The sequence below is a fragment of the Syngnathus scovelli genome, chromosome 11, assembly GCF_024217435.2.
Source record: "Syngnathus scovelli strain Florida chromosome 11, RoL_Ssco_1.2, whole genome shotgun sequence".
NCBI classification, from domain to species: domain Eukaryota; kingdom Metazoa; phylum Chordata; class Actinopteri; order Syngnathiformes; family Syngnathidae; genus Syngnathus; species Syngnathus scovelli.
Genome location: NC_090857.1, coordinates 10238762 through 10264958, shown reverse-complemented (window position 1 = coordinate 10264958; position 26197 = coordinate 10238762). Strand labels below are relative to the sequence as shown.

The following is a 26197-nucleotide window of genomic DNA, read 5'->3' as shown; positions in this document are numbered from 1 at the left end:
TGCATTTGAGCAAAGTCGTATCGAGATACAAAAGGCACCTTTTATTAGGTTTTGCTCCAGTATTTAGTTGATTACACACTGATGAAACTAATTAGTACAATCAAATGACATTCAATGTGTAATGAGTACAGAAGTGGCAATATTTGTTTTATTGCACATGAAAATAATACCGTGACCAAGTAAACACCATTTGATGACGACACAATTTGTTTTAGACCTGTTGTTTTCAAAAACCATGAAACATAAGTGAACATTCAGTGTGTGAAGGTCACATATTAACTATCAAAACACCAATAATTGTACATTCAAGGTTAGAAATTTGGTGGGAATAACAGTTAGTGGAAACTTGTCAGAAGATGTTTTGGTCTTTTCACCTCAAAACTCTTCCTGTATTCGTTCGTGATGTGCAGGTCTGACATGAAACATGATGGCTGTGGCGTTCCAAATCTCAAGATTTTTGGTTCCTCAGATGCTCTCGTCATCACTCATATCCCAAATCTGTTAAAAAAACAACATAACACATTAGGAATCCAAATTTTGTACAGAAATTGGATTGAATTGCCGCCGCCATCTTGAGTTAGCTCGAACATAATAATTCAGTTCAAATTTGGTTGTCCAGTGCTGACTAGGAAACCAATGAAATAATGTGAGGAAAAAAACAAGTAGAAATTTACTACAAATGTGTTTTAAAATTATAAAATGTAGAAACAGATTGTGTTTTACTTCAGAGCATTCTAATGTAATTACAATTATGACTGAAAGCTTATTAACAGGAAATGAAAGGAGCATGTGACACACACATACGCACATACACACGCAAGCACTAGCCTCCTTGGCAGCACTGCGTCAGTAAACAAAAGTGGTCTTTTCGTGGCAGCAGATTCTTCACATTCCCGCTCTGTAAGACGTAATTCACATACCTCTAACACTGCCTGGAATGTTACACACACACGCACAAACACACACATTTGACACATCCATGCTGCATTCCTTAGAAAGTGCTGGTTTAAACCACGTAGGATTCCAGTGCAGGCCTCAGTGGGGACGAGCAATTGCTCCTCAACTTTGACGAAGGCCTCATTCCATAAATTTGATTCTCTCGTATTGTGACTTATGTGCAAAAACATGCACTTAAGACAGTGAAAAAATAATAGTGCATTAAATTGCAAGTTTGAGTGAAAAAAATACTTTTTAAAATCATCCAGCCTTATATGACATGATACATAAAAATGGCGGCACTCAGAACTATGGAGTGATCCCGGAGGCGGCCACACTGGGGACACGGATCCTAACTCATGCGCAGGAGCCACTTAGCCGCGGGACATCACTGGGACGTGGTTTTGGTGTGCGTGGTTGGCTCCAGGCTGCTGTGGTTCCCTCACAGGGTGGAGAATGAGGACAAATTCATATCAAAGGACAACAGTGGTGCTGGCCAGCCGGCATCAAAAGGATGACGAGCAAAGAGCTCTTTGAAAGGCGGTGAGCCTCTCTGGACACCCGCCATGCTGCACTCATCCATGTGTATGTGACTGCGTGTGTGTGTGTGTGTAATTTGCACAAAATAAAAGACGGGGGGCGGAAAGTGGGGTAAAGGGGGAGAGGGGTCTCTTATGTAACATTGAATAGGCGCAGTAAAGTGAAGCCAACAAGTTGAGTGGGCCAGAATATGTTAACACAGTGGTCCCCAACCACCGGGCCGTGGACCGGTACCGGTTCGTGGGTCACTTGGTACCGGGACGCCAAGCTGCACAGAAAAAAATGTTTTTTTTCTATTTTTAATCGACGATCAATTAATTCAGGTCAAGAGACATGTTTCCCCAGTCGAGCCTGCAAAGCTAGCAAAAATGAGTAAGAATTTATTTTGAAAAATATAAAAAAAATTGGCGATTCTCACCCAATTACATCCGTCGGTGTATCTGTGTCTCTTGACAAAGGTTAATTCAAGGTCAAGACGCTCGTCGCGGTAACGTGACGTCACCCCAGTCGAGCTCGCTAAGCAAGCAAAAAGGAGCAAGAAACAGAAAGGAAAGCTTCTTCGGAAAGGGAAAAAAAGCCCAGTGAGGAGACGGAAGAAAAAGAGCCTACGGCTTCTAAGAAAAGGTAAATTTCTGGAGTCCTACTCAAAATATGGATTTATTGCCACAGGTGACTCTGCATATGTGGCGACAGGCTAGCATGCTAGCTAACGAGGCAATGAAGCCTTCAAAACTGCTTCGGCACATTGGAGACCAAGCATCTTGCATTAAAAGACAAACCTTAACCACTTCGAGTGTCGTTGTCTTAGATTACGCCTAGATGGGACCGGCTTGTCCCAAATTCAACGTAATGGTGAGTTTTATTTTTATGTCGTTTATACTTTTTTTATGCCAGTCGTATCATTTTATTTCATTGTATTTATATATTTATTCTAAATGTATTATTTATTTATATACATGTGTTATTTATTTACATAAAGGCCGGTCCGCGAAAATATTTCTCACACGTAACTGGTCTGTGGCGCAAAAAAGGTTGGGGACCACTGTGTTAACAGATAAGCGAGTGAAATGACTTACAAGCTAATATTTGTTAAACACTAAAATGCAACATGCATGCAATGGGGAATCTGGTTGGCCGTAGTAAAACAGCAACATAACAAAACATTAGGCCATAACAAAACTTGGTCTGTATAAAATGTAGCTATCCCACTTACTAACTAAATGTTGGTTGAGTGTTTTTTATTGTTTTTTTTACACAAACCATCTATAAACTAATGAATAAGCTAGCTAGCTATCCAACCTTAAATGTAACTGTACTGTGGCATCTTTATTTAAAAGTATACACCAGTTTACAAGTAGCAGAGTAACAAGCCGTTCCAGAGACACTTTTTTACTTTGTGTTAAGAGCCAAGATTTTACATATGCCAAGCCTAGATAGCGACAGTCTACATACTACAAAGTAAAACCGCATCTCACTCAGGTTTTAAGTGCCTTACAAGCATATTTGATCACAATCTCTGCCACAGAACAAATCCAACTCGGAGGCTGTGCTAGCACTATAAATGAGAAGAGGAGGGCATATAAAAAGGACACACAAATAAACACGCATGCTTAGAGAAGATTGGCCGGGCTGCCATCGAGCAGCCATCTTTAAATGCAAAATGCGTCTTATCGCTGCTACCCGGCGGAAGTTAAAGACGCTTCTCTGCTAAAGCTGCATGTAATGTGTTTGTGTTTGCCATCAGCTCTGCTGCTGCTGATATCTCAGCATCCTTAATCCCGAGATGGGATCGGACACATGAGCTGTTTAGCGGCCAATTCATCACCATTGATTATTGGCCTCTAAACAAATACGATGGGGTCTGGAAACACTATCCATAATGTTCTGTTTTTTTAATTTTGTCATTGTCAATTTTCAGTCGACAGCAAGTGGCAAAACGACTTGAGAAATTATTTTTGATAATCAAACCCGCAAGGTCAGAATGAAAGGTTGCAACGTGTACCGCAATGCTTCCAGTGTGAAAAATCTACAAACAATCGGGAACAGTAAGTGGACTTTGCGTATATGGCGGTGGGCCCTCGGTGGGTGCGCAAACTCTCTGACACAACCGCTGATGGGCTCGGCCATTAAACACACATCTGCTTTACATATTAAAAGTGACACCAAAGCACAAAGTGGAGCTTTCATCATGGAGACTGGCTCCATGTAAGATGCAATTAGTGGGCCACACACACTGATGTGGTTTGTGCTACCTACCAAGAAGGAAAGAGGAAGAAGGAGGATATTTTTTTTTTTTTTTTTTTTGGTCGGTGACGCAAAAGAAACTGAGACGATGGCAGCGTTTTTGGTTTAATTGACATGTTTGAAATGCTGCAGGAGAAAAAAAAAATTGAGGACAATACATATTGGTTTTGGAGAGAATAACATGGGCCACGCGGTATGGGTGGTGTGGCCGATGTCAAAGCTTTGATTAGCAGTGTGGAAATATGGAAAAAGCAACAATGGAAAACTATTTTCAGGGTTCAATAGGCTTTTTGTGTTTTTTATGACTCTTTCTTAGGAGGACTTCATGAAGTCAAAACATTGCCATTATAGTTTTTGAAATGTAGTATTTTATTTTTATTGTTGCGCATATACTATACATATTTATATTTATATATTTTATAGCATGTAAAAAAGATAATTAAAACAATTTGCCTGTAGGTACTAGTTAGCCCCAAGGGTAACATGACTAGTTTGCCCAAAAAATAATGACCTCATGTGGTCTGATGTGACATTCTGACTCCCTGAGTGGTATGGCGGGAATCTGCAGTGTGTTCGGGCGCTGTTTAAAATGGGGTGCGACGGTCAAAGGTGAGTCGCTGTCTGAGACGCGTGACCTGCAGGTCACAATGAAGCCTTGTGTTGCAGGTGCTTCTAGCAGCATCGTGTCATGTGGTCAGTTTTTCTCCACAAGTAGGGTTAAAGCAAAGTGAACACAATTGGCCAGAAATCCAACATAACTCTTATTTTTCTCTGTTTGGCTGGACTGACTCACCAAAGAGTCATAAGCGTCCCCCTCCTTGAAATGAGTGCTCGTCCACTTCCGCCATGGATTGTCCATGGTCCCTGCTGCGTTTTCATTGTTTCTGGCCTCATTAAGACCTCTCAGGAGGGAACACTGAAGGGAGTGCACGACCTCATCACAGGGACAGGAAGAGGAAGAAATGGGTGTGGAGAGAGGAAGAGGCGGGCCCAAAGAATAGCATGACCACCGGGTTAAATCTGGGAAGTTCTGATAACGTCAGGACAGGAATATAATCACGTTTGACCATAGTAATAAATTGGAATTTGACCAGAATTTCTCTGGAAATTTTAACTCGATACTCAATGTTTTAAAATCCTGCTTCTATTCCGGCAATAGACGGAGCTGAATCATTTTGAGCTACAGCGGAGGTCTGTGTTGGTGGTCTGCTTCCATATTATGGGATACCAAGAGGTTATGGTAAAGGGCGGCTGACGTGCTGGTGACACAAGAGGGAAAGTGGTGACGTTTCACAGCCCTTTTTTTTTTTTGCTGGGAACAGAGCTTATGAGCCAGTCCCAGCAAAGTCACGTAGCCCCATCGATACCCCCCCTTTCCCTCCCCCGCCCGTGTTTTCATAAACTGGGGTTAATCCAACAAAGCACCAGCCCAAAGATCCGAGCTGAACCTCATCATGACGGAGCAAAGACAAAAAAAAGTGTTGGTCTAATCTTCACATATTTGCTCTTCTTGTCTATTTTGTACCTCGGCTCCCTCCCCCCCTCCCCACCTTGGCTGGTCTCTGGAGAGTTATAGAGGCCAGCTACAACAACAAACCGAGTGGCTCTCTGCCGGGTGTGGTAGCCTGTGGAGCAACAGCTGAGTCCTGTTGTTTCTCCCGGGACTCCGACAGACATGGACCCCCTTTTTTCCCCTCAATGTCACTTTCCCTGAAATGTTTTACTCTCTCCAGTGGGTCACATAATGCCCTTGCTCTGAGACGATCGGACTTTAATTTTGATTTTCCTCTGCTTTTACAAATTGTGATTATCAATGAACAAATCTGAATTGCCACTATTCCGCTTCAATATTAACTTCAACACAGGCTTAACTAAGAGTGCTAAAACTTCTCCAAGGATCTTTTCTGAGATGCTTCAAGACTTGTTGACAGTTGCGTCATAGCCTTGTGTTACACAAAAGCCAGAGAAAAAATAGCATACGGTGAGAAAAGTCAACGAGCAGAATAGCTGAAAGATCCACAATTGGCATTGAGTGGAGAGTATGAGCGCCACAGTCTTGTTTCTTTTGTCACACCTCGTAATCTGCCTGGTTCCCATGTCCCTCTTTCCTGTCCCTCTATCGGGCTCCCCACTCCTCCGGTAACTTCTCGGACACACTTCCTGTACACTTGAAGGTTATCAACACATTTTCTGAGTCACATTCACCAACGTCACAATTTTAACACCTTGGTTACAAACTAAATATTTACTGCCAGAGTTCTTTTTTTTTTTTTGTTCTTCTTGATCTGTGAGCAAGATTGCATGACAATGTAACTTTGAGGAAGTTTGAAAACATTTTTGGGAGCCAATTTATTCTAACTGGCGTAGGCTTTTTTAAAAATATATTCAGGCTTTACAATCACAGATTAATCAACTTGAATTCCAATTTGGATTCATCTGTAAACATTTTGAAAAAATAAGTGGCAGCAAATCTCAATTTGAGTGTGTTTAAGAGCAAACAAGCGTGAGGCCTCTCAGTTGCGCTGTGGTTGGGCAATATTACTTTATGTGCAGTGAGCCGCACGGTAATAACAACTTGAGAGACGGCGTGTGTGCAAGTGTTGCCAGTTGAGACCTGCCCTATGTTTAATTAGAGACATGACTCAAAGCCAAATGATGTGTGGTCAGATGAGCAATGGCTGGAAGGACATCCCCCCCCTACATAAAAAGCACATACAAACACACACACATATACGACAAAACCCCAAATTATGAAATCCCAAAAGCCTTTCCGTCAGTGCGATGTTCTAAAAAAAAAAAAAAACTTGAGGCCTTCAAGAGAACCAAAGCTTGAACGAAGCTTACAAGCCTTGACAAAAAGCACTGTTGCAAAGTTCCTGGTAAACCACAAACGATGAGAAACAAACAAGCAGTCGGTCTTCCACTACAAAGGCTCTTTGTGCCACCATTTTAGGCTCAAATCTTTTTTTTTTTTTATTACTTTTGAACTATTAAGCATTGTTTGAAACAGCTACAAACGTAATGCCAACTATCCATATTGTGCTGTTCTTTTTTTCCAGACATAAATTCGCTCAAGGTAATTATGCCTTAAGATGTGTATCTCCTTGTCTTGTTTAGGTCTATGAAGCATGCTGTGTGTGCCCGTGTGTGTGTGTGTTCTTCATTGTCGATTTCCTAGGGCTCGATCCTATCGCTGTCCTCCATGTGCTGGACGGAACACTGCCCGGGGAAAGAGATTATCAGTTGGCATTGTGACCAATGTGTGTGTGTGTGCCTTCCCTCCAAAAAAGCCAATAAAACAATGCCTATATTAATAATCATTTCAAAAAAATCTTATACTACCCATAAAAATTTGATTTGAGAAAATGTACTTGAAATCCAAAGACTCTCTAACTTCCACTAACAACCCAGGCTAAACTTGGCTCCTTCCGTGACAACACTAAAATATCAGTCTATCAGTTTAGCTCTTTCTCATCCATGACACCAATTACTACTTTCTTAGTAACCAAGGATTTGGCGCCAAATTGTGGCAAATGAATGAATTTAGATTAGCGCACAGCTGCGAACAAGCAAAATGGAATAAAAACATCCTTAGCCAAAGTTCATTAATGTACAGGAGCATCACAAAGAACCAATGCACACCTAAAATAGATTTTTCGAATAGTGCTGATATGCCAGCAAAGATAAGAATGGGTCAGTGCTAAGAGAAGTAAATTATGCCGAGTGGTCCAACTACGTCTTAACGGCTCTTTCTGTCCGTGACTTTGGCCGGCCAGCTGCTAGTCCGGAAGAAGACATCTCACTGGGCTTACTGGCGCCAGTAAGCAGGAGCCATGTATAGGATACATACTTTCCTCATGCGTGTGGGGGGAAAAGATGGCTTTAAGGGTCCTGTTTATGAAAATAACTCGTCTATGATTGATGATAGTAATTCTGTATGAGCCTGTTTTGGCGAGGGACAGCTGCTGTCGGTGCCAATGCGTCCCCTCTGCCCTCCACCCGCACCCCTTCATGACACCAACTACCATGGACGGATTTATTTATAATAAACAGAACAGTAATAATTAGCTAAAAAAAAACCTTGGTCTTATCGCCTGCTGGTTATAACGTTACTGTCCAATGAAAAACATTTAGAGCACCTTCATCATTTCATTGATTCATTTCAGTAACAGTAAATTTTACAGACCCCAGCAAATAACCAAAATGTTCCCAGTAATGGCCGCTTCAAATCAAAATGTTTTTGGGAAGGCTGAGGTTGTTTTATGGCTCTAAGAGAGACTTGTCCATTAAATTGCTGATTGCAATTGGCTTCAAGATCTGAATTTTTGAAAAAATGACAGCGACGACAATAACTAATGAATGGTTGCAGCCTTCAAATGAGAATAGCTCAGCGAGGACCAAATTCTTTGCATTGCATACCTCGACAGGGACCGAATAAAAGAATGGACTCTGAGGAATGATGACATCGTTGCTTACCTAAGCCATGCCACAGAATGTGTGTTGCCTAATGCCTCATGTTATAGTTTGGAAACAATCTAGACTCTTTAGAAATATACAAGTTGATGGAATATTTTTATTTCATGCTTTCAAAATAAATAGATGAGAAATTAATGAATGAAAATTTCCACATTGTCCAATATTATTAATAAGCATATAATCCAGGGTTGCCACGGCAACTTCTGTTCTCACTTGTTACTTTTCAATGAAAAGTATGGCCATTGACAGCTATCAAAGTCAAAGGTGCATTTTTTTTGGTTTTACCAGAGCTAGCAGTCAATGTCAATTTATCAAATAACAGGATACTGTGATCTCTTCTCGACTCAAATCTTTGAATAGCTAAAATGTTCAAAACCTTTTCTGTGAAAATCGATTCCATCTTAGTGGGAGGCTTGCTGCAAGTCAATACAGCAGCCACCCAGGAAGAAGACGAATATAATTACACTTGACAATGGCCTCCATTGTATGCCACGAATGTGCAGAAGTTGAAGGATCAAGCAAGGGGAATCTAGTCGAAGATAAAAATACAATCCTGAAAGGACCGTAACCTTTGAGCAAGACAGAATTGGAAAAGGTTAACGAGGCAGGTTTTTAAGTCAAGCGCCGACTGACATAATGTTGCTGAATTTAGATTTACCCGCCCCCCCTCAGGGTATTGTACTGAATGCAGAATCTATGTAAAGAAAGGAAGGTGAACTATGCATGTGCATAGCAGACATGCATTCCCCGCGAGTATTTATTATTAGCGTGGCGAGCACGGGATCGTTTGCATACGCACATGACACCAAAATACACGCATGCTTCGAAGCCATGATACAGAATGCCGGTGGCATGCGTGCTGGCATGCGTGCTATGCTTGTAGGCAATACACAGAAATACAAAAGCGGATCATTCCGAGAGAAAGTTCAAGTCGCAGCAAATCATTTCTTCATGATTAAACAGGGTATAACAGTTTGCCGGAAATCATGGTTCTGTTGGGTTCCCCATTGTGAACAAATGCAAACAGTAGTAGTTTGTGTTTGACATTTAGAACTATGATTAACATAAAAAAGAAAATGTTTGTAGTGAATTCCCATTTGCTGCCCTGCAAAACAAGCTTTATAAGTTGGGGGCGGAGCTTAGTTTAGCCCTGGTTGTTTGCCGAGAGCCTATACTGCATGCATGTAATTTCACTGGGGAATTTTTCGAAAAATCAAATCTGTAAGTCATTTAATTTCAGGTTCATGTTGTAAGATAAGCTTGAAATGTGTTTTGGATCAAAGTTTGTGGTATAGTTATTGTGTAAACTATTAATACAAGCAATTCTAAACAGTTTTTCCCCAATTGCTAGCATTTTTTATTTTTTTTTGGTTGTTCCCTACTAATTGTGGTGAGGCTTGGTCGTAGCATACAACTGTAATGTTCACTTTAGAGAGTAGTGGTTTACACTGTATCATACTGAGAAGCTGTTTCTAATATTGTGGTTATCATGTGTCGACACAAGAGAGTCAAGACCATCCAAGGACAAAATTTGAAATTCAAAACTTAAAAACGAGTACGTGTGTAGGCTGCTAATGAAAAGGCAGCCCTAATGTGTTTTCTCCATCTGGTAATAATTGCTGCATGTAGCAACCGTAGCTGTGTTTGGATAAAGCTTTGACATACATGGGGCCCTCTGACGCCACTGAGTGTGTGTTTGCGTCGGCGTGTTTATGTGGGCTAGAGAGACAGGAAGAGAAGAGCCTGAGAGCGCCGACGGCCAGCAAAACTAAATCAACTTTATCGTCAGCAGTTGTGTTTTGACGTAGGGGAGCTGCGACCGGAGTAAGCGTAGGTGGGCTTGGTGTCCTGCTGCTCCTCCTGCTCGGAGGTGGAGGGGTGGGGGGGTAGTGATTTTGTGGCATGCTATTATCAAACAACCGCTCACAAACACATCTGGAGATTACCTTGGATATAGTGACGCAGAAAGTGATGCAACTTTCATTGAAATAGCTTTAATAACAGCCATTGCTGTTGCATAACTGTAACTGGGAAAATTACACAAGTTAGACAAATAGAAGATTTAATCGCTGAGTATTTGTGTGACAGTTGCAAATCATGCTAATCTTGACTTCAGAATTAATGTTTGCGTCCATTGAACAATGGAAATAGAATCCAGACAAGAAATGACGACTGTATTCAGCAGACCAAACTGAGTGACAAGTGAGACAGTCTTCTCAAGAGGTCAACATGGCCGCTCGGGTCTTGTGACTTACTGGCCGGGGCCCGCTTTGCAAGAGGTGGCCGCAGAAAAAGCGTCTTTGTATTGTGAGGGTCATTTGGTCACGCATCCTCTTGTGTGGGATATCCACACACATACACAGATAGATTTATGGTAACCAAAACAAAACAAAAGTCTACTGGAAATGACCAAAGGAATATATTGTAGGAAACTAAGAACTCATCTTTCTGATGGAGGAGGACGTGACTCATACCGAATGCTACGTGGATCGATGAATGAATGAATAGAACATACACAGCATGCATAAAGTACAATTGTTAGGAGGCAAGTTTTGTTCGTACCCGACTCTAATTTCAACGTCAATTCTTTTCTCTGTTGCAAAAACACAAAACAAGTCACAACAATTTAAGGCAGCACAAGCTTGAATAGTATGACGGCTGCAAGGGCAAATTGAGGATGGCGCGCGAGATATAAAAGTCAGCGTACTGGCTTTAATAGGCAGTTACAGCCCAGCGCTGCGGTCCAACAATAGCGAGGCAGTGACTGTAAATCAAACTATGAACTCAAAGGCCAAATCCAATTTAGACGGACTCACATTTTTTTTTTCTCCCCCCTTTAAACCTGAATGATGCAACAGAACACACACACGCACCTAACTGGCCGGACGCCAGACCCACGGCACACATTTTCCATCCCAGTGAGAGCTCCTAACCGAATCTCCACGGGTTTGCTCTCACAAAGGCGCCATTCACACACACATACGCGAGCGTTCAGTCTAAACTTTAACCAAAGTTGAACTCCTCGAAAAACCCTGCAGTGACCGCATGAAAAGCACTTCTCAGGTTACCGTTCGCTCGAAATAGGCCCTAAGTGCATATTACAGCCCTCTGGTGACGTGCATTAGAAAAGTTACACACACGCATACGCACACTAGCATCTTTAAAGGAAAATAAGAGCACATACTAAGAATTTTTTTTTTTTTTTTTAAACATACAAATGAGTCACGCAGGGAACACTAATCGATTCCTGTAGAACTACAACATCCATTTGTGTGGAAGGGAAATCAAAAAAGCTCTGAGAAGGATTTTGACATGAATTATTCTGAACCATGTGAAAAGGGTTCCAACAATAAAATAATAATAATAAAAGACAGCCATCCTGTAGGATGAGAGGGTTAAAAGGTTCAGAGCCCTTAATGGAATGGCCTGTAATAAGCTGAATTTGTTCTCAAGTTCCACGAATTTGGCTAATGTGTTTACTGGAAAGACTTGGGGTGCTTGTGGGCCGAGCACGAAAAAAACAATCACTTCATCCTCTGATTGAAGAGAGCCACATTAGGCCACAGAGACTCTCTCTCGTCAAACAGAGAGGAGAAAGATGTTAGGGGATGGAGAGAAGGAGTCCCGAGGAGGACGGAAGAGAAGAAGGTTCTTTAAACATCTTTTTTCTCTTTCATTGATATCTTTTGCCTCCTCTCCTCACTCCTCCACCTCCGTGTTATGAGTAGGAGTCGGAGAGGAAGTACGTGGGATTTTCCCACAGCTTGGCAAGACCTGACCCCCCAAACACCCACCCCACCCCCCCACTACTTCCCCCTATTTTTGTCTCCCCCCTCTTTCTCATGTCAGAGGGGAGTCTTGAGGAGAAACACTCATATTCCATCCCGGAGTATTCTGGGATGTTTCTTGGAACTTTACACCGCTGGTTTCCGCAGTGGCATATATTCTTTGTGTTGTTGCCATGACAACAGTGTGAGGCAATGCAGCTATATCTGCCTTTGAAGCTGGCTGTCATCTTATGGCAGCTATCTTGCACAAGCCACTGATGAATATTTAACCTTTTCAACGACCTTCTGTTTAGTCCAAATATAATTCGTCTCAATGGGGATCAATAATGACGACAATGATGACAACTTTGTGGTGAGAGTGTGTTTTACCTCCGCCGCCTGGGTCTCTTGGTGTAACAATGTCAATCCCGTAAGGTCCTCAAGAAAAGAGTGTGAAGAATTAAACACCTTGGACAGGAAGTGGAAGCCTTCTTTTTCGTAGTGGTCCAGGACCTAGACAAAACAAAAACGCACAATGTAAGCGAGCAAGTTTTTAATCCAGTTTATTGCCAAGCTAATAACTCAATTTACTGGCATCTTTTCAATCTTTATTTTTGTCCAGACATGTTTCATGAGGTTTTTTTTTTTACCCATTAATTTTGATCTAAAAAAAAAAAAAAAGATTACTTTTTTTCAAGTTAGTTCTGTGACAACTGTGAGTTTTTCTGTCATTAACAGAGGAGCACTAACAATTTAGCCCATGTGTGTATAAGCCAAAATGTATTTTATTGAGTTGAAAGTAAATAGTGGATGGAATATGATTTGAATACATTATTTAAGTCATGAAAAACTATAAGTGGACACTTTTGGCGGGGGGTTGTCAAATAGGGATTAGTCACAGATCAGTCCCTTTAAACGCTACCTGCACTTTGCAGGATTGCTATTTTAATTATCGACTTAACAGTGAGACGTTTTCCTGCTGACTAGACACCTTCTTAACTGCTGTGTCTATTAAATGATAACATAAGCTAAGCCCCTAAATTGTGTTTTTCCCTGAATAGTTTCTCCTCTCAATTTTTTTGTGTCACACATTCTCAGCCCATGATCTTTTTTTTGTGCCCAGACGATGAGCAAACACCTAGTGACTCAGTGGCTTTGACTGCCTGTGTAAATGTACATATGGTCTCCACGGCACGTTTGTCGCTGGCTTTGAAAACACACAAACTACGCACTGACTCATTAAGTAACCACGAAGGCCTCGGCGGATTTCAGAAGAACACAGGAAGTGAAAGGCCATAAACAACATGTGGTGTGAGACGCTGCAAGTACGGGGTGTTGACTTCATTAATCGAAAATGAACAAAATGAAAAAAAAAAATTTTAAGCAATTTAAGACACGATCTGTCTTGTTGTTTCTCATCATGTGGAAGTCACATAGTCAATCATCATATATAGCAAGTAGAGCCAACTAGGGACCAAATTTGAATTTAACCATGGAAAACCCCTACAAATTCTAAGAATAGAGGTATCATATTTGGTGGTGTTAGCATAAGTAGCTCATAGTAAGAGTCGTCTGGCATCATTTAAAACGAATCCACATCAGTGGTGTTTTACTTTGCGTCGCGTAGTTTTATTGGCATGCGGTCCAACATAGAGTAAGGAAGCACACACACACACACGCACACACACATAGTGAAAAAAACCCAACTCTACATGAACTGCTCCAACCCAGACAGGGCCTGAATTGTTTTGTTTCCATAGTGACCTGGCAGGACACAGCTGACTGCCCCCCTCCCCCCACACACACACACACACATACACTCGAATGAACGGCTTGCTGATTGGACACACAAATGGAGTGGGGGGAAGCGGGGTGCAGAAGGAGCAGGAAAGAGCCAAAAGTGTAAAACTGCAGATTGAGATGTGAAATTGTATGGATAGAGGACCAAAAAAAAAAAAAAAGTGGGCTCAAAGGCAACACAGGGACGGGAAAGCGTGTGTGTGCGATTTAAAGCAAATCAAAATAGAACCTTTTTTTTTTTCCTCTGTCATGTTCCTGATTGTTCTCGACTACACTGGTTGGTACTGTGCTAATAATCTCATCAGTCACAGAAACGAGACACTTAGCAACGTAATTGGAGAAACTTTTATCCCCCTTTCTTGTGGATCGCGCTTCACATGAAAGTGTGATCGTTGGCTTTATGACCTTTTTATAGACACAAAGACCGCATTGAGATTGGGGGATAAAAGGGAGACTCTGGCGAGTCCTTCACTTCCTCCCACTGTTTCCCTCTTAACACCCGAGCCACGTTTTCACCAGGCGGTACAGTTTAACTCAGTTCGGTCAGTGTCCATAGCTGCTTGATATTATTATTTTGTAAAATGTGTGGCCTGAATTGACTCGTACACATTTCTGCCGTATTTGCATAAAACTCAGATGTCATGAAGGACGAAGCAATCAATCAAGCCCTTCCTTCTGCATGTCATCTTCAGCGTGTGATGCAACATATTGCAACGCTGCTTTGTCCGAGACCAAATGGCAGGACTATAGGCCGAAAACACACAAGCTTGTAAGACAGCCGTGGACATCGGTGAGCAACTGCCCCTTGATTGAATTCCCAGCTTTTCTTGGCATTCCGCAGTCCTCCAGGAGCAACATTTCAACACACGCTCTCTTGACTTTGCAGCAAGTAGGAATTATGGGAATCTCCCCCCCCCCCCCCCCCCCGCAACACCCTCTCTACACACACATACAGACAACACCCCCACCCCCTTCTCATTTCTGCATTTTGGGTCACACGCCATGTTTAATCCTGATGGGACAAGTCAAAAACAACACCGCCCACCGTGCTGATGTAAAGTAGTTCTCAATCTTCAGTTATAGGTGGATGAAAGGGAAGGGTGGGGAGTGTGTGTGTGTGTGGGGGGGGCGGGGGGGGGCAATGTTGTGCCACTTACAACAGGCGAGCAGGCGGTGCACTTGTCGAAGGCCAGGCTGGCGGGCAGGACGTTGTCGAACCTGGAGAGGAAGCCGCGGATCTGAGGAGAGAGGCATCAAAAACTAAACTGCTTGCTGACATTGTAAACATATCAACACACATTACATTTATATCCACGCAACTCCTGTTAAAATGTCACGGATATATTTAGCCAGGCAATAAATCCGGCGTTTGAAGGCCTCTGGAGCAGCTTCAAATTCATGTGCATCCCATGGTTGAAAAACATGCGGAGGGCGTTCTCTCGTGGCAGGGATATGAACAGCACTTACTGTACATTCTTACACAAGCAATCTTATTTTGTATGATTTAAAAAAAAAAAACATTTTTTTAGAAATATTTCAACAGTATAATGTCACAATATTTTGCTCAAATAAATTGTAAAATTATTTACAGTATTAATATTAAGATGAGAATAATAGAAATAGATATTTTACCCCAAAATAAATTCAAAAGCAAAAAAACCCCAACTAAAATAATCGTAAAAAAATTGTATTGTTTTTAATGGACATTTAGAGGAATAAATTTAATAATTTGATAAGACTCATTTATGTATATAAACTACCTCCTCAAACGCATAATTTGTACCTTCTTCACATTGCCACAAGAGGTCACTGCAACATTACAAAACTAAGCTACTTTAAGCCTTGCCTGGCATAGTGCAACTTTTAATTACAGAGGAAAAAGAGCTGGAAACATTCGCCACATCACCTTCTATCTTCATCACCAGCTATTCAAACACACACGCGGCAGTACATATTCATGCCGTTTTCCTTGGACACCATGAGCAGCAGATGTGTCGCGCAAATGGCAGAATTTGTCAGTGTGATGAATACAAAGTGATGATGATGCTGCAAATGTCATGTGAGAGAGTTAACACCTGAACTTGTTGCAAAGAAGCACAGCTTGGCTATCTACATACACAAAATCATCTTGTACTCATTTACAAGGTGAAAAAAACGGAATCTGTTAATTTAATTAGACTACTTTGTCTGGTTTAAGTTTACAAGTTTTCGCTTTTGGAGGTTTCACTGTTTTCCTGAATGTGGTTGGATTTCAAAGTACTATAGAAGTGCACTGCATCATCATTGAGTGCGAGGAGCTATATGAGGGCGCCATGTTGTGTTGAACAGTGAGTCCTTAGTACCTGATGAGGAACAAGGCCCAGCGACGTTGGAGGTTCATTCATTCGGTCGTCGCTGCTACTGGCTACCGCATAGCCTCTGTGAGATGAGAGAGGGAGGGAGGAGCAGAGTCACACAAGGTGACATCCATCATGTGAATACCATGCAGTGATGATGAGCAATTTGGATCAAATCAAACACTGCTGCCATGGGGAAAAGCAGCACTAACGAATAAAAGGTCATAAGCACTCGCAGAGCGACGATGCATCAGGAATGTAAAAGCCGCAAGTTGACGTTTTGAGTTGTACTGAGTAACCTTGGCTACGAGATGCAGAAAAAAAAAACATGGCAGTATAAGTAGAGCCACGAGGTTAAAGTAAAGGACTCCAAACTTTCAATGCAAGACCAGAATAGCAAATATATTAATCACATTTGCTTAAAATTGAGTTATCACACCTCAGATGCATTCACTATGCAGGAATTTAAATTCACGCTACAAGCACATTGTAATTTTCCACCATGAATTGCAAATCAGACTATGTCTAACTTTAGGACCTGACATTCATATTCAGTTGACCAAAAAAGGGGGGGGGGGCAACCATCTTAATATTTTAAGAGATTCGCCGTTAATATTGATTAGCTGTCGGTTTCGGTTTGGAATGTACTCTGCCTCTCCATTAAAGTCAGCTGAGATAGACTAATGAGGATAAGCAGTATCGAAAATGGAATTAAATAGTTCATGACATTTATCTATTGGAAAATGACAACCGTTGAAAATCATTTCAATGTTTGACTCAAAGTTTGTCACATCTTAATCCACAAAAATAAAGGTCATGATGGGAAAAATAAGATACAGAAAAAGTAATACACTAATTACATATTTCTAAATCCGAAAAGCTATTTCAATTCTTTCATATGAACATTTACGCATTGAAAAAAAACGACTTAACACACAATACACAGCTGTCATTACTTTTGTTTAGGATAACGTTGCTGTGGCAACTGTGCTCACCCTTCACTATGCTGCAAAATGGACACCATCATCTCCACTGCCAGGGCTCCTGCAATCATAGCCAGGCCTGGTCGGCTGACAGTGCACTGCTGGTCCAGAGTCCGATCCCGGGTTGACTATTTAAAAAAAGTAAATAAAGTAAACGGTTAACCGAGATTAAAAACGTCTATTTGTGATAGATACTACCTATATTTCTTGCACGCTCACTTTTTTTTCTTTTTGATCGATTGCACTTCCCTTTAAAAGCTCCCCAGTTATGGGACATTGTGATTTTCTATGAATGTTAAAGAGATGATATTTTTGAAAATGCAAGATTTGTAGAAACAAAGTATTGCGTATGACTAGGAAAAATTCAGAGTTTAAAAAAAAAAAATCCAGAGCTTTAAAAAAAAAAAAAAAAAACCCTACACATTTAGTTATGCAAGGACACACATCAGGGTGATGGACGTTCCCTAAAATGGCACGCGCACTTGCGTGTGGAAGGAGGGCAAGCTGACACATTTTGAAAAGCAAAAATTTCTGAATTTAGATGAATGCATTACAAAATAGAGAATTGCATTCAGAATTTAGCCGTAAGCCTCTTAGGGTGATCATAGCAGAGAGCGGCTGAACGGCACCTACAATTGAACACAGCCTTCAATACCTGATGAGTGCGCTCTCTAAAATGACTCATACTCATGCAGTGAGGGAGGAAAAAGACCAAAACAGAAAGCATCAGTGGAGCCGAAAGAGGAAAAAAAAAGAAAAAGAAGACGAAATTCTGTTTCAGCTTCACAGTGGGTTGTTATGTTGAAAGGTATAATCTGACTTCATGTGGTCACCATAATAAGCCTGCACGAGGATTTTTTTTCTAATCGCACCAAGCGGGGAGCTGGCAATTTCAGAGCAACAAAACGTGCTTGTGTTTTGATAAAAACAGCTACCTGTCAAGGTCAATGAGTGCGATGCTTTGAGAAGTAGCAGAATAAAACATATCTGGAAAGTCGTCTGGTTGAATAAATACAGGTTGAATTTTGCAGAACTGCCATCTCAGTTCCTTGAATAGCCTAAAATGCTAAAGTGACACACCTCATGACAAAATAAATAGTATGTGCTTTGGGTTCTTACATCTCCTGGTGCCACAACATCATTGCAGAAGTAGCAGCCAAGCTTGTGCCCGGGAATGTTGGAGAACAGGGAAGATGTGGGGACAGAGGACGCCGAGCCAACTGGCGTGGAGGACGAAGAGGACGCGGATGAACAGGAAGGTGAGGAGTCTGCGTCGCCACCGCCATTTTGGCGAGCCTTCTTCAGGCCGTGGCGCATCACCACGAATGTGTCAAAGCCCAGAGCGGCGTTGACCACCAGCTTCCGAAACAGACGGATGACAATTTGTGAAGCAAAGATATTCACCCCATCATGAGCTTTCTTTCTCACAAGATTCCATCCTTACCTTCCTCTTACTCGCAGCGATCACGGTGGGCAGCCAGCGGCTCTCTCTCGTGTCCATTAGTAAGAAGACCACATCGTGTTCCGAGATGAGCTTCTCCAGCTGCTCCACATCTTTTTGCGCCTGGGCCAGAGTGGCTTGGGAGAAATTCACCGGGTGGCCCGGCATAGGAATGCTCATGTTGAAGCCCTCTGCGTTCTGATGAAAGATGGAAAAGCATGGGTTTAGTTGAGGTAAAGTCAGGGAGAACATCAGAAATGTCAGGTTTCCATCTATGATTGAGCAACCCAGTGGAAAATGATTTCCCTGGAGGATGCCTCTGACTACAGACTACTGGATACTCAAAAACACAACCGCTGGGCCACACAGCAAAAATAATAAATAACGCAATTATTTTTTTCCATATTATCGAATCTCTATTATCAAGATTATTTTATATTGTTTTTAAATGACCAGTTTAAAGCACCTGTACTAAAAACTTAAGTGTAGATAAACATTTTATTAAAATATTTAACTTAAAAAAGAAATACAAAAACAAACAAAGAAATCACTCAATCAACCATAAAAATAATATAAATAAATGAACTAGTTTATGGTCTTAACTGATAGTAGGCATGCAAGACCAAACTATAGAAATGATCCCCTATGGAAGTGGCAGTGTCTATTTCAGTTCCAGTGACGAAGCAGCGCAGAAATAAATACACATTAGCAGCAGCATAAGCAGAAGAAATGTAATTCTGAGTGAGTCATTGAGTGGGAAGCTGTTGGGCCTTCAACCTCAAGCTGACTTTGACGCAAGCACTGCAAAACCTTCAGAGTTGGCTGAAGTGTATGCGGCATTTCAAGTCGCAAGACGATCATTCGGGATCAGGATGCAAAGTGCGTGTATGCAATTGTGCTTTTGTGTTACCGTGGTGACTAATGCATGTGGAACTTTGAGAGTCACTGTTGATAATTCATACTAGGATTTTTCTTTTAATATTTTGACACATATATGTTAAGGTTTTGCTTGTTTTTCGGGTTGCGGCTGCTTCTAGAAGAAAACAAAATCTGTAAATAGGCGAACACGACTTCTACCTTCCAGAAAAATACAGACATCACTTTTCATCTATAGCAACCTTTCAGGTCTAATTGCACATTTTGTGGATTTGATTTAACTTTGATATTGCAGATTTGGCCTCACCATCCTCTGGGAAATTAATTTGTCATGTCAGACAGTGAGTTATTATGGGAATAGAAAAGGTGACCAACTCTGTGCTTAATGAAATTCACTTTCAAAACTTTAAACTGAGCATTGCCAGATAATGCTCAACAATATACTGGATTACCAAAAAATGTACATGTGTAGATCCAACTCCAGTATAGTTTGAACTTTAAGGCATATTTTTCCTGAAGAAGTTTAAAAATGTGATTTAAAATGTTCAATCTAAACTAACTGTTCAGTTCTCTTTTCAACCAGAGAATAGAAAAATAATCATTCATTATAAAGCAAAGCCACACGCATCAGCACAGAGCTGTTCCTTCATCAATATTCATTTAAACTTTTTTTTTTCCATTGACACATTCTTCACAGTACCGAAGGTCTCGTCAGATAGAGCTCATTAAATAAAAACAACGATACACTAACAAGGATTAATCTATATCACAAGGCCTCATCTTCTGCATGATGTAACCATCACACCTCAATTAGAAGCAATTATATTATTCATGTTTGCCAGAGGTGGGGGGAGGGGACTCGACTCGAGTCACGTGACTTGAAGAGTCAGATTCAAGTCGCCAGTTTTAGAAATTTCCTTGGCATAGGGCGACAATCTCAAAAGTGAGCGCAGTCCATACAGGATATAGATTTGATTCCAAAGTCAGTTTTTATGAATTTAACCTTTAAGGTGTAAATCAGATTTTATTTCTGCAATATATGTTGTGAGTGAGCGAGATGGTACGACTTGAAGAAAACAAAAGCAATGACTTGACTCGACTAGCTTGACATTTGCTTGACATTTCAAGTTTAAGACTTGAGACTAACCTCCGATGTCTACACATTTCAGCATATGTGGTCGTAGATATTACAAATCAATACTCTCCATATATTTATTGTGGATATTAACTGAACTCACCACACCAGGAAAGATTTTAGTGAGTCGCTCGACGGCGGCTATGGCTTTGGCTTTTCCACCTCCGAGACAATCTTCAAACTCATAGAGAGGCTGCCGTACCGGATTGGAGTAGGAGATCTTTGCATTGTCCACAAAGGTGATGCGTCTCACTCCCCAACCCTACACAAGGAAAGTATTGTCTTGTTTTTTTTTTTTTTTTTAGTAACTACGTCGATATATCTATTTCAGGCTCACCATCAGTGTCCTGGCCACATTGCAGCCCAATGTTCCTGCTCCCAACAGGAGACACTTGGTGCTGACTACTTTGTCCAGGTCCAATGAAGGGACCAATCTCCATCGCATCAGTTTCAGATTAAGATTGACTGATGACTCGGCAAGCCTGGAAGAGAAAGTGAGCACAGTTAAAAACCCTTTTTGGGACAGTCAGCTTTATGGATTTTTTATTTTATTTTATTCGTTTCACAATATTACACAACCAAGCAAATCTTTTGTTAATTGTCCATGTCAGGAAAGGTTGTATTAATGGGTAATCTGAATAATATAATATTAGTGGAATATGAATTAAGCAGCAAAATTGACCCGTTTTTATCCATTTCAGGGGGCGGCCATTTTGCTACTTGCTATCTACTGATGAATGACATTACAGTTAAGTATGGGCTTTATTATTGGTTTCTTTTTTTTTTTTTTTTTTCAAGTAATACCTTTTGGGGTCCATACATTCACTGAGGTTGACCATTCGGGGTCCCATCGCTCCCTTGGCGTTCTTTTCCCAACCAACACTCTTAGGACATGCTGCAGACATTAACAAAAGCAAAATAAACAAGATCTACTTGTATATGTGACAAAGAGAACGTATGTACGACGGACGTATGTTACTTTTGAGACTTATTTCATTAAGCCAATTATGAAGCTTTTTTTTCCGAGAGGCAGATGAAGTAAACTCATTTGAACTCATTGAAAATCTTCACAGATGACTAAGTGCCACCGCTCCCCTCCCACTATTATCATTTCATCCGCAGTTTCCCTTATGCATGAAGGAAGTGAAGCGTAAAGTCATGCGTGAAGACACTGACACATCCATATTAAACACCCCTTAAAAAAATAAAAATGGAGGCTTCATTTCTATTATGAATGAAAAAACAAACAAAAAAACCTTCTACTTAGAATTTTAAAAGCCACCGAACAAAGGCAAGCAACACTGCGCTGGCTTATATTATTTAAAACAAAAAATAAGACAACCCTTGCCCCCCCAAAGAGATTACCAGAGTCAGATGGAAGTTCAGGTAGTTTGACGTGAAAAACGACGCTGTGTTGAATGGAGCGGCTTCCCTGTAGGGTTCTGTCCCTAAAACATAGCACCTCGACTGTTTCCACCTTTGCACCCCTAACACAAAAAATAAATGCAAAATTAATGTGCATGCAATGTGATTTTTTTTCCTCACACATTGACAAATTCTCACCAGGGTATTATCCAAACAAGTTCACATAGCAGTAGCGCATTTTCCCTAATATGGTTCTGAAGAGCCACTTTCACAACACAACACTCAAATTCAAGGGGAAAAACAACTTGGCAAAAATGAGACATTTCTCCCATCAGCAGAATAAACAATTATGTTTTAACGGTTTGCTTAGGAAGACGTGGGACAAAATAGATTACGTTTGCTTTGGCTAAAAAGTGCCCGTGAGTCAGTGATTGCGGCAAATGATTTGAAAGGTTTTCACTTGACTTGGGGGGGGGGGGGGGGGGGGGCATTTATGAGCTGGCAAGAATCTGCTGTAGTGCCGCTGGCCCACTGTGATAATTCTTAAATATCATCTCATTATGGACATTAAAAAAATCGCTTGCACAAGAACGTCTTGTCAAAGTCATGTGGCCAGGAAAATGGTACAATCGAAAAAGACACATATTTACCGCTGGCTGGCTAAGAGGACCAGTAGATTCCTCAGAGGCCATCCTGGATGTTGAGACAGAGTACACGGGTCATACACACCCACAGCGACCTAGAAAGTAGAAACCATAAACAGGAATGTGTATAATATTCAGCGTCAGGATGATGGCAAAAAAATATTTATAGACAAACCTTTTGCGTGCCAGCGAAGAATGACCCCCACTCTGCTAATGGGGCCAAGTGAACGGCGTCATCCGTATACTTCATTAGGAAATAGGGAACCGCAGTAGTGCTGCCTTTGATACACAGGCCATCATAGGCCTCCTGCAAAGCTGAGATCTGAGGCAGAGACACATTTAGAGGCTATAAATAAATAAGAAAACTTTTTATGATGTATGGTGGCGAGATCTAACGAACCCCCCTGCTGCTATATAGCTATCCAGCAAGAGAAGGGCAATCATGAATAACTTATACTTTTTAATATCCATCATTTAATAAAGCATAATGAAATGTGATGCATAACGGAAGAGGCACTGAGGAATTTTATTGATTTCTTAAATATTTTTTTTCATTAAAAATAATGAGCGGAGGCTGTACTGTACTGCCCAAGACCTCTGTGAGGACACCAAGTTAAAATGTAGTCTGCTGATGATAGCAATTTTAAGGACCTGTAAAGTGAATTCAGATATTTGTGTCTGAACATATTTTAGATGTTTGACGGGAATGGTGAATATTATTATTATTTTTTTTAATCCAAATTTGGAAGGTTTCCTAACAACACACTTCTGTGGTGTGTCAAATTGGCAATATATTAATTTTCACTTACAGACTACAGATTGATAGATGAGTCTATCTCGGGTTTTAAATTACAAAATAAATTACACGCCAAGACTTTTGGACTTTTTTAATCTCCTATGCCACTATGAAATCGTAATAATGCAAGTGCTGATATACAATGTTGATAATTCCAACATGAATTTGGTGTTTGCGCTGTGACTGTGATGTCAGTAAAGATGGACAGCGCAAAAGAGGAACAATGTGATGATAATCACAGAAACGGAAATGAAATTTCTGGGTGATTGTAAAATTGCAAATTTTTACCAAGCTAATAAATAATATCAACCTGTTTTGCTGTGAAAACCGTTGCCAACACGGAAGGCTCCTTTATGAGCTTTATACCCTCTGGGAAGCAGAGAGCGGGGAAGCAGAACCAGTAGTAGAAATGGTACTTCTTCAAATCCTGGTGCAAGTTGAAAAAAAAAGTGTTAGCTAACCTTAAACTTCATGTGACATGTTACAAAACGCTTATTGCACATACCGCAAATGTCAGCAGAATAAACCGGCAGAGGATCCTCGGGTCTGTGAGCGCATCTCCGGACTGTATGGCAGCCCAAAGCTACAAAACCAACATTTGTTAAGGTTGCTCGTTTATGTTCCCTACCTCTGATGTGCAGTATTTTACCTCCTCGGACTCTCTGTCCAGCAAGGCCTTCTTGTCAGTACTCTTGAAGGCATCCAGCGTGTTGGTGTTGTACAGTTTCCCAACAGCCTCACAACAATGGGCAGGTGTGGACCCATCTCTGTTGTTCAAAAATACAAAGAGTGGTTTTCTGACATTAATAATTGACAGTTTTGATTGAACTGCACAAAGGTGTGATGTCTTTGTGATACTGAAGTGAGGCTTGACAAAGTAGATTCAACAACGAGGCTTTTAGTCAAAGGGGTTATGACAGTGCCATCTGCTGCAAAGCCCACTTGACTGTCAAGACACATTTCATTTACAATTTGGACCCCTCTTCATCTGTTCAAATTGTTGCCGCCTGGCCCTCTTGGCTCAAAGACAAGTCCTCCAACTTACACATCAAACGCACTGAATTCCAAGGTCAGACGGGTGGGCAAACCAACTGGATCACCTGAATGAAACACAAGAGTTGAGGTGTTTATGAAGTTGGCCATCCCTGATTACATTTTTTTATTGTCACAGAGAAAAATACACAGTTTGATCTGTATCTGATTATATTTTGCATCTCACCATTGTAGTAGTACCCCTTGATGCATTTGGGACTCTCATCCAGCCTGTAGTCATTGAGTTTTCGCTCCGTGAGCTGATGCCAGAAGCCTGCCTCCAGCGCGCTACTGAAGGGTGCAAACTGCAGCTTGAGCTCTGCAGAGTTGGATGCCGCCATCAAGACACTTTATGGGTACCAAAAACAATTGACACATTAGTATCAACACCGACGCATCAGCGCATGTGTCCAATTCATGATTGAAACCTCATGTCGGTGCAAGGAACGCATTAAGAAAAAGTCACGTGACCGATTCAGCCGCTGTGTCGCTCATCACTATCTGCAGTTTTCACTGGATCTATATATATATATATATATATATATATATATATATATATATATATATATATATATATATATATTTATTTATTTATTAAACTAAGTAACTTTTAGTTTAAATTATTTGTTTCATTTTATCAATGTAAAATGATAGTGCTTTTGGTTGGACTGAATTGTCCGACGTTATAATAAATACTCAGTGCTAGAATAAACACAGATGTAGACATTTTATTTTACAACAAACCCTACCCAGGAAAAACATTTTTTCAGACTATGCATAATTGATTTGCCTGATTTTATATCTTAAAATGATTAAACTGAGAATGTCGTTTTTAAATTAAAATGTGTAGTGAACAATTTTAATATGCATTTAGTGTTATTCCTTACCATCAACGTCGTTTATCTTTTATTTAAATAATAACCCGCGGGGTTTTAATGCTAGATGCAAAACTCCGTCGAATATTTCGGAATTTTTTTTTCACCTACTTTTAGCCAACGATCCCTAAAGAAAAGTCTCACGCAACGTTAGTGAATGGGTGCAGCACGGTTAGGCGAATAAAACCGCCTTGCATTCTCCAAATGTTCTCATGTCAAAAGCAGCCAAACAACGCTGTCAAAATTGACGCCTAAGCTTGATCGCTTACCTTGGAGATCCTCGCTTCCGTATTCCTTTGGTCACGTGATTACGCAAGGCACCACAATACATTGCATCATGGGTATAGACGTCAACCGAATTTAAAACACAAAGGTTGCCGAGTTTATGGTGCGTACATCATTGAATAAAATACAAAAAATAAAAACGTTAACACGAATGCACAAACGACAAAGAAGGAGAATACTGACAAAAAGCTGTAGGTACGGGTCTTTTTCATTGTGAAAGTGCGCACAAGTTATAAACACTGTGCATCCGCGCGATCACTGCTGTGCAAAGCAAGTCGAACTAAACGTCGATAATCCTGTTCGACACTACCGTCCATTCAAGATTTGATATGAAACATCGCTGTAGAGCAACGCATTGGAGTCCAACGTTCCGGAAGGAGCTGTTTGAAACGAAAACGATCCAGGAAGTTTGGGAAACGCTGCATGACCAGGTGAGTAAGGCACCGTCCAAAAAGTACACTGCTGAATTAAAGCGTAAAGAGAGGAATTGTTATCATGCGTCTTAATAACAACGTGTTTGTGGCATGTTTTGTCAAATAATTCCAAGAATCAACAATTTTCACAGCATAAAGCATTTCTCTATAATATTATGATAAATTAATTTCAAATATTGCATCATTATGACCTCATTACTATCCTGTCAGAGATTTAATCACTGTGATAACA

The 26197-nt window shown here is 40.8% G+C and overlaps 1 protein-coding gene across 1 annotated transcript; it reads right to left on the bottom strand.

Annotated features, from left to right (window-relative positions):
* Positions 1 to 20: 20 nt before the first annotated feature.
* Positions 21 to 25953, bottom strand: atg7 (ATG7 autophagy related 7 homolog (S. cerevisiae)). Its single transcript, XM_049734959.2, has 19 exons — positions 25516 to 25953; positions 24559 to 24719; positions 24385 to 24439; positions 23989 to 24106; positions 23845 to 23922; positions 23650 to 23766; positions 22719 to 22865; positions 22550 to 22638; positions 21900 to 22021; positions 21339 to 21429; positions 20872 to 21016; positions 20638 to 20796; positions 18527 to 18721; positions 18202 to 18441; positions 17095 to 17210; positions 16106 to 16181; positions 14921 to 15001; positions 12354 to 12476; positions 21 to 498 (listed from the first exon to the last, which is right to left on the bottom strand). Exons 1-19 carry the CDS (start codon positions 25575 to 25577, stop codon positions 466 to 468), a joined length of 2208 nt encoding a protein of 735 aa, XP_049590916.1. The 5' UTR covers positions 25578 to 25953; the 3' UTR covers positions 21 to 465.
* Between the last annotated feature and the right edge of the window lie 244 nt (positions 25954 to 26197).

Excerpts from the sequence above, each read along its gene's own strand:
- atg7 (XM_049734959.2), bottom strand. The coding sequence starts at position 25,577 with ATGTATTGTGGTGCCTTGCGTAATCACGTGACCAAAGGAATACGGAAG. Across the intron at positions 22,022-22,549 it reads GTCCTCTTAGCCAGCCAGCG|GGGTGCAAAGGTGGAAACAG; the intron begins GTAAATATGTGT and ends TTTTTGTGTTAG. Across the intron at positions 18,442-18,526 it reads TCGCTGCGAGTAAGAGGAAG|CTGGTGGTCAACGCCGCTCT; the intron begins GTAAGGATGGAA and ends CTGTTTCGGAAG.